The following is a 14,545-nucleotide window of genomic DNA, read 5'->3' as shown; positions in this document are numbered from 1 at the left end:
TTGTTTTATATATTTGTGTCTCTTTATATGTTAGGCTATATTACATAGAGATTGTTGAATACTCTTGATTAATTGCTAAAACTATCGGGGGTAACTCTTTCTAAGGAATAACTGCCTGATTGATTCTATATGATCCACCGAAAGCTCTAAGATATTTCTAGAAATTATCTAAAAATAATTTAAAACTAAAATAGTTAGATTCGACGGAGCGACAAAGTCTTTGCAGTACAAATCTGAATTTGTATCTACCATTTTGTATAAGTTTTTAAACCATATAGTATCAGTTTACAAACAATATTCTGTACCTTTACGCGTAAAATTTTATTAATAAAATTCCTTAACTGGCTGCCATCTGCAATTTCTTAGTCGACAGGTAGAATAAAATTATTCATTAATCGAATCATTTTATATGAAAAATAGGGTTCCACTCAAGACTGTATAAAACCTATTCCTTTAAGAATTGTAGCCAGTCTTTTGTGAGTATTGCTTCTTATATTGTGATATATGATGCTAATGTGTTGTAAATCTGCATTCCTTGATTGTTGTTTCTTTAATCTTTTAAAATATTAATAGTGCGAAAGCCTTTTTGTCTGTCTGTTTCGCTTAGCTTTGGTAACGTAAGGTTTTAGGTTTTACGACAGATGTGTTATCATAATGGCGAGTTAACATACTTTAAACATCAGAAACGTGCGCTGAAACATAATTACGATTTTAGAGTTGCATACATTACGATATTTTATAAGTTTTTAATTTACTTGCAGCTTGTACCATCTCTCACGGATAAGTGCCCATTAGACTAAATAAGTATTAGATGAGTAGAGACAAATTACTAGTTTTATTATCTTTATACAGTATATTACAGTAATAAAAGTGCAACTTTTGATACATTTTGAAAATGCATTTAATGTTACTTTAACGAATTAATAGTCAGTAAGTGATGGAGTTGTCATACAAATTTGTTTGCAACAATTTTAATCTATTTTCCAAACAATATTGTTCCGATATTACCTACTTTTGCAATAAAAGTAAAAGTTCTACGGAACCCGTCTTTTTGTGTTGTGGGCATCGTATGTCTATTTATGTGAGTGGCGAGGTGCATGACCTAGCGTCGAACCTGTGATACCGTACGCAAACCAGTCCGCATATGGCCTCGATAGAACCAAGACCACTTTGTTTTATTTCTTTTTTAATTTATACTCATCCCTGTGTTTTTATTTGGAATTTATTTCCAAGACTGCAGTTTTAATCGCGTTATTAGTGGTCACTTCGATTCAGTACATTCTAGCGTGATAATAGTGCAAAATGATTAAAGTATTTCTCAGGGGTCTGGCTATCATAACAGTAATTTTTTATTACGTGGTTGGAACCAGGGTTGTAGAGAGCCATGGAACCTCCAGGTCATAGGGTCCCAACCAAATATGGACGACAAGGAAAAATAAAATCCAGCGTCTCCCGCTCCATAATATTTTAACCAGGGCGAACTATGCGGGTTTGGAACTTTGCATTATTGAACAAGTAGCTCTTAGGCACGCAAGTTTTTTTATACTTCGCTGAATACTATTGAACAACTATTGAACTTCGCTATTGAAAAACTAAACAATCTGTTAACCTAAACTGTGCATCTTGATTCTCAATGCAAAACGCGTACGTCACACTACTAAAATGTATATTAATTAGACCTGCAATTACAATTAACATTACAGTTTTAAGTCAAAATAGCAGGTTAATTAGCATATTGAAATAAAAAGATTCACTTATCTGATGACTAAGACGACGTACAATTTATCTTCCGTATTTAATAAATTCACAAAATTTACATAATAATAGAATGCACTACTAATATACAAATACCTTCGCAAACTATAGTTAACGTCATTCGTTTAGAGTTAGACAAATGGCGTTTATTAAAGAAGTCATGAGCGCAAATTTAAATTGATGCCAGGTTTGTTTGCCCTTTACTGTCCAAAAAGTAACTAAGAGAAGAATCAAATAAACTAGACTTTTGTGTGCAAAGCAAAAGCATAATTTTATTGATACATGGTAAATGTAACCGTAAGTCCTCTCGTTTAATTGTGGAAAAGCCGAACCTAATTTAGAGCTCAGCGGGGATGTTCAACTTACTAGGGAATATGACAATATTATACCAAGTCTTCTTTTTTGATAAAGTCAACCAACCAGTAACCAAAGCGACTGGAAAACTTACATGCTAATTAGCTGTTTGTATTATCGTTAGGCTTAAATTAAATCCTAAAATCATGCTACGTAGAAAATTATCGCACTTTCTTAATGCAATATTCACTATGACAGAAAGAAAGGTTCATTTCAAGAAAGTTTGCCGATCAGTCTTAGACGATACAATAAATCAGATGCAAAATACACGAGAGTTCGCTATAGGGAAGTGGAATCACCGGCAAAGTTGATTGAAACGCGTTTGTGGTTTGATGAAAGATCAGTTAATCTGATTGATATATAATAGTAAAAGTAGTTGTTGTGCTACATCAGTCCGTCAATATGTCTGTTTGTACCGTTGCTTGCGGTACTGACACAAAAAATACACACAATTAACTCCATATTAGGACCGGGTCACGATGTTAAGCCTTCTGTTTTGATAATTATAGAATCGCTGTACTTTGACCAGACGAAAGTTGCAAATTCCACTTTTTTGGATAATGATAGCTTTGTTAATCAAAGCAGCATGACTAGGCTTGTTTTGTATTTTTAAAAGTGCTTCATCTCGCTTAGGTATAAGGCTCCAAGTTTTTTTATACCCCGACATTTGAGACTGGTAAGTAAAAACAAGAAAAGTGTTAGATAATATTATTTGCTTACAAGTACACCCTAAATAATTTTAAAACCGTTATATGCATTTAAACTTAAACGCATATTGCTAAAGTTGCTTTTTCTCTGTGATTTATTCAAAGGTTTACGCTGTCACCTGTCCCGTAACTAATCACGATAATACGAAAAGTTTCATAAATTAAAACACTTGGGAAACTGGAAATCTGTGGTATTTCCTTTAAATAAATATAAACAAATTGATTGTACAACTAATTGTTCCCTTTTAATAGCATCTAAACCATTTTTGCCCTTGTACCGAGCGAATGTGACTCGTAGTATAATATTCTATCAATTTGGACACACGGCCTACAAATATTTTCCACGAAAAGTGATCGTTAAAGTTTAGTGCATTCAGTTCTGTATTCGAAGGCCATCAGGTTTTCGAAGACTAAGGAAAATGTCTTTATATATAATTGCACTAGGCTCTATAATAGAATTTATTAGGTTCATGACTCACAGTTGAAATACCTACCTCAAATGACACAAAGAAACAATCAGAAGCAAATACCAGTGTATCAAAATTTCTAGAGGTTATAATGTCATAAATCTCGAGTTTTTTATTACCACAAGATCTTAATGGTTACAGTTCCCTTCAGGTGAACAATTTAATAATAAAGTCATATGCGATCATTTTTGGGTAAATAAAATTAGAAGTTACAACAAAATACTTTTTTATTTAAAGCTTATAACAACTTATTTTACAATAGTAGGACTTAACATAAGCATGAACTTGCAATGCAAAGTATTCTTAGCATAGCGGTGTGGGTGAAAACAATGACATGAAATGAACTAGGTATAATATTATTATGTTATGAAAATGAAGAATTAAGTGAATTTAATATATTTCTAAATTCAACGAATTGTGGAAATACAAAAAAAAGGATGATAAATGGACATGTTTTTTTAATTCTTTCATTTTTCAAAGATGTAGTTCTTTCGCAGTTTAAATCGTATTACTCTGTTTGAAACTCGAACGATAAAAATGTCGGGATTTTAAAATCAATTCAGTATATTTGTTTTAAACAGGATTGTATCTGGTTTATTTATTGTTCCATTTAAGTGAAAACTACAACGAGAAACGAAAAATACGCCAGTCACAGAAACATGTTACAAATTCAATACGGGCTATTTGAGCCATCGACGCCATATTGAATTTTCAACATGTCAGCTGGACACATATTGGCGCCAAAATAAATGCAAATCTGTATTGTCATTTGATGATGAATTATTGTTTTGATGATAATTACCTAATAATAAATGTTTATTTTAAAGTTTAAATGATTTGGATGACGGACATGATATGATTTTAATGCAGGGGATAATTTAGAAAAATGAGTAGTATTTTTTTTGATGAACCAGTTATAGTTAGAAAATGATACGTTGCGATGATATGAACAATAAAACGAATATAAAATATAATATTAATAGCTACCTAGTGTTTATGAAATGAAATCGTAAAAACAATGAAAATATGACGACTAATGATAAAGTAAAAGATGAACACATATGTGGCTGAACTGAAGTAACTTTTAAGGGCTAAATGATGATGAAAAAATAAAACTGATTATGATTCTTAATAATAATGAGACTCTACCTATCACAACAGCACCTTTTCTTAACAACTACGTAAACTAAACTCTATTTTATCTGAAATAAGTTTTCAGCTTCATTTCTAGCAACACCTTGCTTTCTTTGCTATCTTGCTTGAAATCATTACAACGTAAATTACACTCTATTCTAACTAAATGTAAGGTTCAAGTTTAATCGCTTTCACAAAATCTCCAGGACATACTGGTTGCACGATGATTCTACCATCTTCTTCGCTATCAAACTGCTTTATCTCAACATCATCAACTCATCGTACATTACACTCTGCTGGGCAGAGTGTAATTTACATTACACTCTATTCTAACTTAATATAAGGTTCAAGTTTCATCGCTCTCATGATGTCTCCCGTGACGGAACACCTTCCTGCTTGCATGATGACCCTGGCGTCTTCTTTGCCATGTACCAGCTGTTTGAAGTAGTGTTCGTTTAGTGTGAACGTAGTGTCTGGGTCCTCGGGCGGCTCGCCTTCGTACACTTGTACTTTGTTCAGGTCCATGGCTGAAAATAGAAAAATGATGGAGTCATTAAGACGCTAGCATTCATACTTCCACTTTATTCAGGTCCAGGCTGAATGAAAATGTGGCCGGGGAAATGTGGATTTAGATGCTGAAATTCCATGCTTATCGTATTTATAAATGTTCTTGTTTTACGCAAAAGTGGTGTTTTTTGGTATCTGCCCACTATGTATGTATCCTCTCGGATATGAAATATGTAAAAATAAATAGGGTCAAAGGTTAATATGCGAGCAGAGCTATGCGGGTCAGCCTGTAACAAATAACTAGCCCCCGGTTTCTGAGGTACATTTAAAGAGTTTAAACTCATATAAAAAACGCTATTGAATAGATTTAATAAATTACCGCTAAGTGTACTCAGAAACCGAGAATAAGTAATTATTTTTCGCAATCTCCACAGCAGCTTTTTGCTATATTTCGACAGACAAAGTAAAATAGCGCACAATATAAACATCGCACACTTTTCTATAGTAGAAAAGCATCAAAATATACACTGCATTCCCGTCTCGTTCCACACAAGTATGTACATAATGTTGGGAACGCTCCAATTTGCAGTTTAAATAATAACGTATGAAATACTAGGACACTTTTGTGAGATTGTATCTATTGCACTTACCTAGCTCATGGAGATATTTTTGAGGAAATTTCCTTCAAGAAATGGTATGCATGGTTAAGAAATATACAAGGCTTGTAGGGCTGAATTCATGGAACGTATTATATGCCAAGAGTAGAAAAAAAGGACTTTACAGCGATTTGTATCTTACTGTTCCGGAAAGGTGTTATCTTTTAACAAGTTTTTAATTACGTCCATGAGTTATAATGGTATTAGTCGCCGCAGTTACAACACCTCGTGGGGATGGTAGTTTGTTTCCACAATTAAAAAATATTTAAGGGTCTGGCTGGTTGACTTGTTGAAGGTGTTGTTTCTGTGGCGGTAATATTTTTTTATGTATCAATTTTGTATGCCTACCTTCCGAACTGGCGGTAAATTCACTCTCTGTATCATTGACTATCATAAGTGTCAGCACTTGACCTAAATGAATAAATGATTTGATTTTGATTTTATGAAGATAGATATCTAATACATACACCGGACAACACATACTTAGCCCAATATCACATTGTTCTACTCGCTAATCGAATCTTAGACCTTGTAATTGGCAATATTATGCCACTTACACATCAATAGTCAATAAAGAAACTATAGATACTTACTCCAACTGTATACAGAGTTTCCCTTAATAATGTTAAACAGGAACACTCCACCAAGTTCTCTTGCCTTCTTGGGGTCTGCAGCGGCGACCCTCGCCTTGATTCTGGTCACCAGATCCGCTTTCTCTGCCTTCTCGGCCTTGGACACGTGATGATCACTCTGGGATGCACCCTGGAATATACGATAGATTTCTTTTAAAATATGTTTCTAAGATATTTTTTTGGTAGTTATGGTGGTGTTAAATTAAATGCATAGTGTTGTTCAAGCTGAGGGTTTAGATTTACCTCTTTTTTATCTCATTTGGGCTGAAATTTTAGTGTTCATTAAACTAAGATTGTTAGATTTATAGTTTGACCGTGATACAGAAGCTCTACTTTAACATGGAAACCAAATTATAAACTGACTGTTCAGTAAAATGCAAGGGATTTTAAACTGGTAGAGTGGTAAACTATCGTCTAACATACTTCAGGTATATTATATAGGATACCGTTTACGACAAAGTTAAACTTAAAGTACCTAAAAATATGACAATCAGTTTTTTGTACAAAACAATAACATTTTTTTTACTATATCGATGCGTAAAGAAACGCTTAATGAAAACAAAAAACCTTACGTAAGTACGTCGTACGTCGTCAAATTGTAAAAATGCGTAAATAATATAACTTTTCTAAACCACAACAATTTTTTATCGAACTCTCTCTCGTATTATTTCTTTATACTAAATCAATCTTAGCGGGTCACGTGTTTTTTTAACACTATTTTTATCAATTTTAACACTTCACTGAGTATTGAATTTAATTTCACCCGAAGAATCATTTTGACGTATGTTAATAACATTATTTTTTTAAACGTATCATGCTTATCATCGACCTTTATGTACGACAAGATAAATATATAAATAGGTTGGACTGAAGTAAATTACCGAAGTGTAAATGAATGAATGTGTCGTATTAAGTCGCATCTTTTGGTCGCTACCTCCCTCTATAGTCCGCTCAAAAAAGCAAGTGTAGAGTGCGTGAGAGGGATCCTAAGAAATTTCTTCAGAAATTGGTTCAGGATGCTTAGAGAATAAACATACTAAAAATCCCCGCCTCTAGGTGGGCCGCCGGAGTGGGGGGAGGGGGTTAAAGTTGCCAATTTTTAGTTTTTCACTAATATCTTTAAACGGTTCGTCGTAGAGAAAAAGTGTCTTCTACGTAATGAAAGATGATAAAATTGTCTACAACTTTTGTTACACACACTTTACCGAAATTCTCATCAGTTTTCGAGCATCGCACTCCAAAAAGTTAAAATGAATGTTTTTCAGATCATGAGTTAAGTGTCATAAATGCGAAACTTTGCGTTTCCTTAACTTCGGAACTAAATGACCTACAGACTTGAAATTTTGGGTTACAATTATGTGGTTATTGCTTACTAGACAACTTAATTTTCAGCGTTCTGGTCTTATCCAGACGTTCTAAAATATGAGCCTGAAAATGCAGCGAAATATTTTTTAGGCGGACCTCTATTTAAGAACCTCTGGATAAGACCAGAACGCTGAAAATTTAGTTATCTAGTAAGCAATAACCACATAACTGTACCCCAAAATTTCAAGTTTGTAGAGCAGTGATAGCCGAGTGGTTTAAGTTGGCACCTCCCACGCTAGTGGTCGCAGGTTCGAATCCGAGGCAACACACCAATGACTTTTCGAAGTTATGTGTGTATTAGAAATAATTATCACATGCTCCAACGGTGAAGGAAAACATCGTGAGGAAACCTTGCATGCCTAAAAATTTGTTTAATACATTTATTGAGGGCATGCAAAGTCCCCAACCCGCACTTGGCCAGCGTGGTGGACTCAAGGCCTAACCCCTCCCTCATTACGGGAGGAGACCCTTGCCCAGCAATCGGACAGTAATGGGTTAAATTTATTTATATTTTTTATTTTAGGTCATTTAGTTCCGAAGTTAAGCAAAAGCAAAGTTTCGCATTTATGACACTTAACTCATGATCTGAAAAACATTCATTTTAACTTTTTCGGAGTGCGATGCTCGAAAACTGATGAGAATTGCGATAAAGTGTGTGTAATAAAAGTTGTAGACAATTTTATCATCTTTCATTATGTAGAAGACACTTTTTCTCTACAATGAACCGTTTTAAAGATTATAGTGGAAAACTAAAAAATGGGAACTTTAACCCCCTCCCCCCACTCCGGCGGCCCCCCTAGAGGCGGGGATTTTTAGTATGTTTATTCTCTAAGCATCCTGAACCAATTTCTGAAGAAATTTCTTAGGATCCCTCTCACGCACTCTACACCCGCTTTTGGAGTATTCTTTGAGCGGACTACTAGGAAACAACGTCATTTAAGTAGATATGTAGCCAACTTTATTGAGAAAATCTTTCAGTTATTTTCCAAATAAAGTTATCTCGCAATTAAAAATATGGCCTTAATACATATAGCAGGAATACAGCTGATTGCACCGTATCAAAACAATTGGAAGAGTGAAATTTCACGTGTGCTGTGGTTTTCATTATTCGGAACTGATTGCATTGTCGAGAAAAGCCACATGCGCTCCCCCGAGATAGAACTGTGATGAACCAGGGCGCTCTCTGGTTTATTTGTTCAATAGCTGCTTATATCACAAAGAATTACTTCTTACTAATATTATAAATGTGTAAATGTTTTGATAGGTAGATGTTTGTTGCTTAATTACGCCAAAACTACTGAACAGGTTTTAATGAAATTTGGTGCATAGATAAGATTTATAATCTGGATTAAAGCTTACGTTAGTTTTTAATCAGAGAATTCATTTCTTACCGATCAAGTTGCGGGTGGAAGCTAATGAATAATAATATTGTTATGTGGTTCAAACATATCTTACGTAATTCTTGATATAATTCATTTCATTTGTCGTATGGTTAGTGGTCAACCTAGTGTCAAAGTTGTTCAAACCGCCCGAAGGCCTTTGACATGGCTTAACGACTGTTATCTTATTGATAACAACCGGGACCGACTTTTTACGTGCCCTCCGAAGCACGGAGACGCTCAGTTCAAATACCACTATGCGGCCACCCATCTATGGAATGTCCGCGCCAAGGTTGCTTAAACCCACTGATCGTTTACCGACCGGTGAGTGCAACTAGCCACGAGCGCCTCCTTGATATAATGATTTATTGACATTAAGTATTCGTATTAAGTTATATAATCCAATTTATTTGAGTCTCTTACAAGAGCTGCATTCCTCTAGATACTAGGTATATGTTTGTGCTAGATGTTGAGTTTACAATGTTTTTTTTTTACATATAATTTTGATTTCCGCTTTAAATGGTAAAGTTTAAATAAACGATTGTTGTAATCTGTTGGTGTAGTTTTGTACTACCTATTAACTTATATCTTAAATCAAAACTTAAATATGAATTTAATTACGTTCTAAGCTACCAATCCATCACAATATGTACCTACTTAATTCTTTTGTCAGAAACCTTGTAACGTCACTTCAGACTCAGAAAGATTTTGAAGATATCGTCAGTTTTATAAAAAAATATAATATGTATTCAGTATTACTGTAATATATTACTTAACGTTAATTATTATGTTAATAAGGTTACACAACGAAGTAGGATTAAGGATAATATTATATTTATAATTAAATAATAAAATTGCATATGACTGCTTTAACAGTTACGTAAAGCAAACTCCTTTCGTTTTACTGTCAACTAAATGTCAAGTTGCTTCAAACGCCTGAAGGCTTGTCTTCGCAATCAATAACAAGTCAGAAACGGATATTTATCAGAGTGTACGAGCTTTGAATACCACAAATAAATCTTTGAAATTGGTTAGGAATACAAGTTAAAACATACTTTATGTAAAATAGACCATCTTACAGTTAAATACTTTAAGTTTGACTTCGGAAAAAATATTAAATTTCTCCTTGATGATAAAATTAATATAAATATTAAGTATATCGTTTAATTTTGTTGATTTTCGTAACCCGTAAGTGCTTAAACTTGGCACACAATGTGGATCGTGAGTTCGATTCCCAAAAGAAGAAAAAAGATTAAAACTGTAAACAAATCACGTTTGTTGTATTGGAGCCTCCTTAAATAAGTATATATTTTTTTCTGTTACTTAGTATAATTGCAGTTAAAGCGAAATATTAAAAGTCATCAAATATAATTTTACTAACTACAAAAGTAACAAAAGCAACCTATTATTACTTCACTTTCCTAAATAATTGTTATAAGTGAAAAAAGTATAATAGCACGTTATTTTTTCATAACGCATAGCATTATAGCATTACAACGGTTATGGAAACGTTACGTAAGAGTAAAATGTAAACAACATCACGCTCCAATTTTCTTTAGTTATTCGTAAACGACACCAATCACACCATAAAAACTTCTGGGAGTGAAAGAGACCGCGCTATATGAGAATAAAGGACGGAGATATTGTACTAAATATATTATACAAACTTAATGTAATATGGCTGGAAGTCCAATCCCTAATTGATATCAGGACTGCAATTTCAATACTTTGTTTTGTGTTACTACTACAATCACTGCATATTGTAAAGAAAGTAAACGACGATCGTTTTTGTCTGTCCGTCTGTTCGCGATTAACTCAGATCTACTGAAAAAAATGTCATGCGGGTTTCACCTACAGATAGCGTGATTCTTGAGGAAAGTTTAAGTGTATCTGTTCAAGTTAACTAAACTTCTTTTGTTAAAAAAATACAAATATAAATTTAGCTTGTTTGTTTATAAGAGCGAAGATAATCTTCGAAAGCATTGATACTATACAATCTGTAGGTAATCTAAAGCTTTAGAAACTGATGTTTTATCAGAAAATAGACTCGGAAAGTCTTTGAACGAGGACGCAGTCGTACTTTTGTATCTTATTATGTTGTGTCAGCTCATGATTGAGTCACAACTATGAGTAAGTACCTCACTTTCTTGTCATATGTAATTACAGAAAAAAAGGGTTGTTGATTTGCCGACAAGAGAATTTAAGACAGGTAGGAAATGGTATGTGACCATATTTTTCGACTGGCCATATTTGACCCAGGTACTTTAAATAATTATTATGTAATTAAAGAATGAAACTTGTATGGATAGTGGATATGCCTAGAACAGAATTTTGGTGAAGAAATAAAAATAATCACATTATGATTAGCAATTTAACAATCAATTTCTTCAAGTTAAGTAACTGAGTGACGACGAGGTTTCCAGTTTGATTTCCGGGTCTAACCAAATGTTTTTTGGTTAAGTTTTGTAGTATCTAAAACTTTCAAAACAAACGGCGAAACTCGAATATTTTAATGCATCGGTTATTATTCTAAAAATTCCCTGCTAATAGACATTATTCGAATGAATCAAATTGTTTTGAAAAAATTATAACTAATATTTATGTGATTAAATAGATAATAAATTAAATTACAAGAGCGATGCACTAGAAAACTTCTTTAAACCTAAAGAACGTCATTATTCTCGATATATATATAAGTAATAATAAATAATATCTGACTTACCATGGTATCGTGTGTGTGGTTCCGTTGACGCGGTCGCAGTGACTTGATGCTGGGAGCTTTCACTCTTGGATTGCAACATCGCACTTTGTGTACGATGTTGTGGCTATGCGTTTAATAGTACGGGGGATAGTGTGGTGAGAAACAAGAAAAAATCTTATATATTTTTTATTATATTATACTCTAGATACCTTCGTGTTTACTAGTAGACAATATATTAAGAGTATTTAAGGTGTTGGTTACGTTTGACCCCCGTTGCAATTATTACGCTTAGGTTTAATGTAGCTTTTTAATTATAATAGACATGTATTGAACGTTTGAAAATCAATTAACAGATTTACGAAAAACTATTTGTGAGCACAGTATCTTATGGATAGTAGTACCTATATAGAAATATAAAATAAAACACATCTTCAGTCAGAAATAAAACTTTATCTCTTTCTATGAAGCCTCTGGCCGATTATTCAGAGTACTAAAAATATGAAGTTACACGAAATTTAAGCCTCGTTTTGTCATTGTAATTTTGACATGTTTTGTAGAGTTTGATATAACTTTAAACATCACTTAACATTAAGTTTCATTTGAGTATTTGGTCGTCCATATCTCAAAATAATACCCACCTAGTATGACAGGAATGTTAAGAACAATGATCAAAATTGTCTCGATCTCGTAGTAACTCATAGTGACTCTACCATGTCCGTAATGACACGACAGCCTACAATACTCTTCGTGCGTTCATTCTCACTTTTATTTTACTTTTACTTACGTATTTAATGTACGCATAAACTTATTTATTTGTTGTAATTATGTACAGTCTTTTATTAACTAGATTACTATTATCTGGACGTTAACTATGAACGTTAACTTCGAAATTAATTGTTGAATTAGATCTAAAAATGTTACGAATGCCGTTTAAGTTTATATTTTTTGGCAGTAAGTTAAAACTTAACATTTTTAACACTCTTTTAATAGTAATAAAACCTAAGAAGCTGAGTTTATCTCCTTTTATCGAATAGTGGACATAACTTGTAGTTTTATCAATTGTGTAGTGCATAGAAAAAATAGTTATGGCAAGACATAATAAACAAACACAGTAAAGAATGGCGCCTTGCCGTAATCGTTGATTCGTTACGTGAACGCCACCGGACGCCACGTGGGTTCACTTCCCACACGAGGCAAATATTTCTGTCATTAACTGATATATTATTTGTTGTATTTAGCGGCAGATAGTCTGCCTCCAATTCAAAAATAATTTCGTGCCTAACTAGGCTTTTAGTAACTACTTATCTCTAAAATTACTTAGTAAATTATCGTTTAAGAATAGGCATAGGCGGTGCTTCACAAAGAGCGCCTAAACCTACCCAATACAATATTTCTGACGAAATATTAAAAAAGATATCATCCCCTAAAATTTTCACCATACTAAGGTTCCTTTCCATTGTTCCCTGATACTATTATATACATACTACTAGCTGACCCGCGTAACTTTGCTTGCGTCACATTAGAGGCTATGGGTCATAATTTTCCCCGTTTTTCTAACATTTTTCGTTGCTACTCTGCTCCTAATGGCCGTAGCGTGATGTTGTATAGCCTATAGTCTTCCTCGATAAATGGACTATCTAACACTGAAAGAATATTTCAAATCTGACCACTAGATCCTGAGATTAGCACGTTCAAGCAAACAAACAAACAAACTCTTCAGCTTTATAATATTAGTAGGTAGGTATTAGTAGGTATAGATGAAGCTTGCATTTCCGTGACCTTATTTATTTCCAGACAACAAAAGCACTAGACTTACATAACATTATTTCAACGTGGTCACAAGTCACAGAATTAACAAAAACATAGTCATTAACAGTGAAATTCTCACGCAAATACTTAAAAGTAAATGACAAAATAAGCACTTGTGAGATAATTCGTCATTCTGCGCTCGCACAGTCAATCACTAAAATGATTCATCATCGCGTACTTTCACTTGACACTTAAGATTTTTATTCTTATTGTTTTAAATGTACGTATAGCCTAAAAAATGTATTATTTTTCGTGTGTCTTTGAAGACTTATCTTGAGTAAAAGCTAGTTGTTTTGACGGCCTATTTTTACGGCTCAATATTGTATGAACTTAACTTTGCAGGTTTTGTGAACACAGAAATAATTTAAATGACATGTAAGTCTTTACGAGTACGCAACTCACGGATACAAATTACAATCACGTCTGAAGCAAACCTTTGTGGTTGATAAAGTGCTGGGCTGCTGGGTCCACCGGAATTAAGTATCGATATAATCAGTAGATAAATGACGACATAAACAGAAGTCTAGTGAGACTAGTCTATAATAATAAAGTAAACATACATTTATGTCACACTGCTGGGCAAGGGTCTTCTCCCGGAATGAGAGAAGGGTAAGACCTTGACCACCACGTAGGCCAAGTGCGGGTTGATGGTTCTCCTTTCCGAAAAGAACTCTTAGTCTTGCGAAATTTCTTTACGATGTTTCCTCCAGTACAATAACAATTAAAAATACCCAGATAAATAATAAGTAGGCATAATAATATGTCATTATGCGTGTGCGCAGTCAGGTAAATATTTCATCCTCACTTTAACACACTTTCACTGGACACTAGGTTACAAAACGTCTATACAAATATACAGTACGATTGAGTAATGCTTTGAAGTTTAGTGCAAATTGTTTTTAAGACTTGTGACTTTTAACACCTATCACAAAAGACTAAATAAATGCTGCTTAAATGAACATGTAGGTACATTAGGTACCTAAAATAGAAAGAGAAATGATTGAATACGGATGACAAAACGAAGAGCTTAAAGGCTATTTACTTCCTCTATAAGGTTTTAAAAGTATTTTTTTAGTGTT

At 33.6% G+C, this 14,545-nt stretch overlaps 1 protein-coding gene across 1 annotated transcript; it reads right to left on the bottom strand.

Annotated features, from left to right (window-relative positions):
* Positions 1 to 3,492: 3,492 nt before the first annotated feature.
* Positions 3,493 to 11,725, bottom strand: LOC142980989 (uncharacterized). The gene is made up of 3 exons (XM_076126637.1): positions 11,679 to 11,725; positions 6,174 to 6,342; positions 3,493 to 4,944 (listed from the first exon to the last, which is right to left on the bottom strand). Exons 1-3 carry the CDS (start codon positions 11,679 to 11,681, stop codon positions 4,742 to 4,744), a joined length of 375 nt encoding a protein of 124 aa, XP_075982752.1. The 5' UTR covers positions 11,682 to 11,725; the 3' UTR covers positions 3,493 to 4,741.
* Between the last annotated feature and the right edge of the window lie 2,820 nt (positions 11,726 to 14,545).

Source organism: Anticarsia gemmatalis, chromosome 19 (assembly GCF_050436995.1).
Source record: "Anticarsia gemmatalis isolate Benzon Research Colony breed Stoneville strain chromosome 19, ilAntGemm2 primary, whole genome shotgun sequence".
Lineage (NCBI taxonomy): Eukaryota > Metazoa > Arthropoda > Insecta > Lepidoptera > Erebidae > Anticarsia > Anticarsia gemmatalis.
This window is presented reverse-complemented; position numbering and strand designations above follow the sequence as displayed.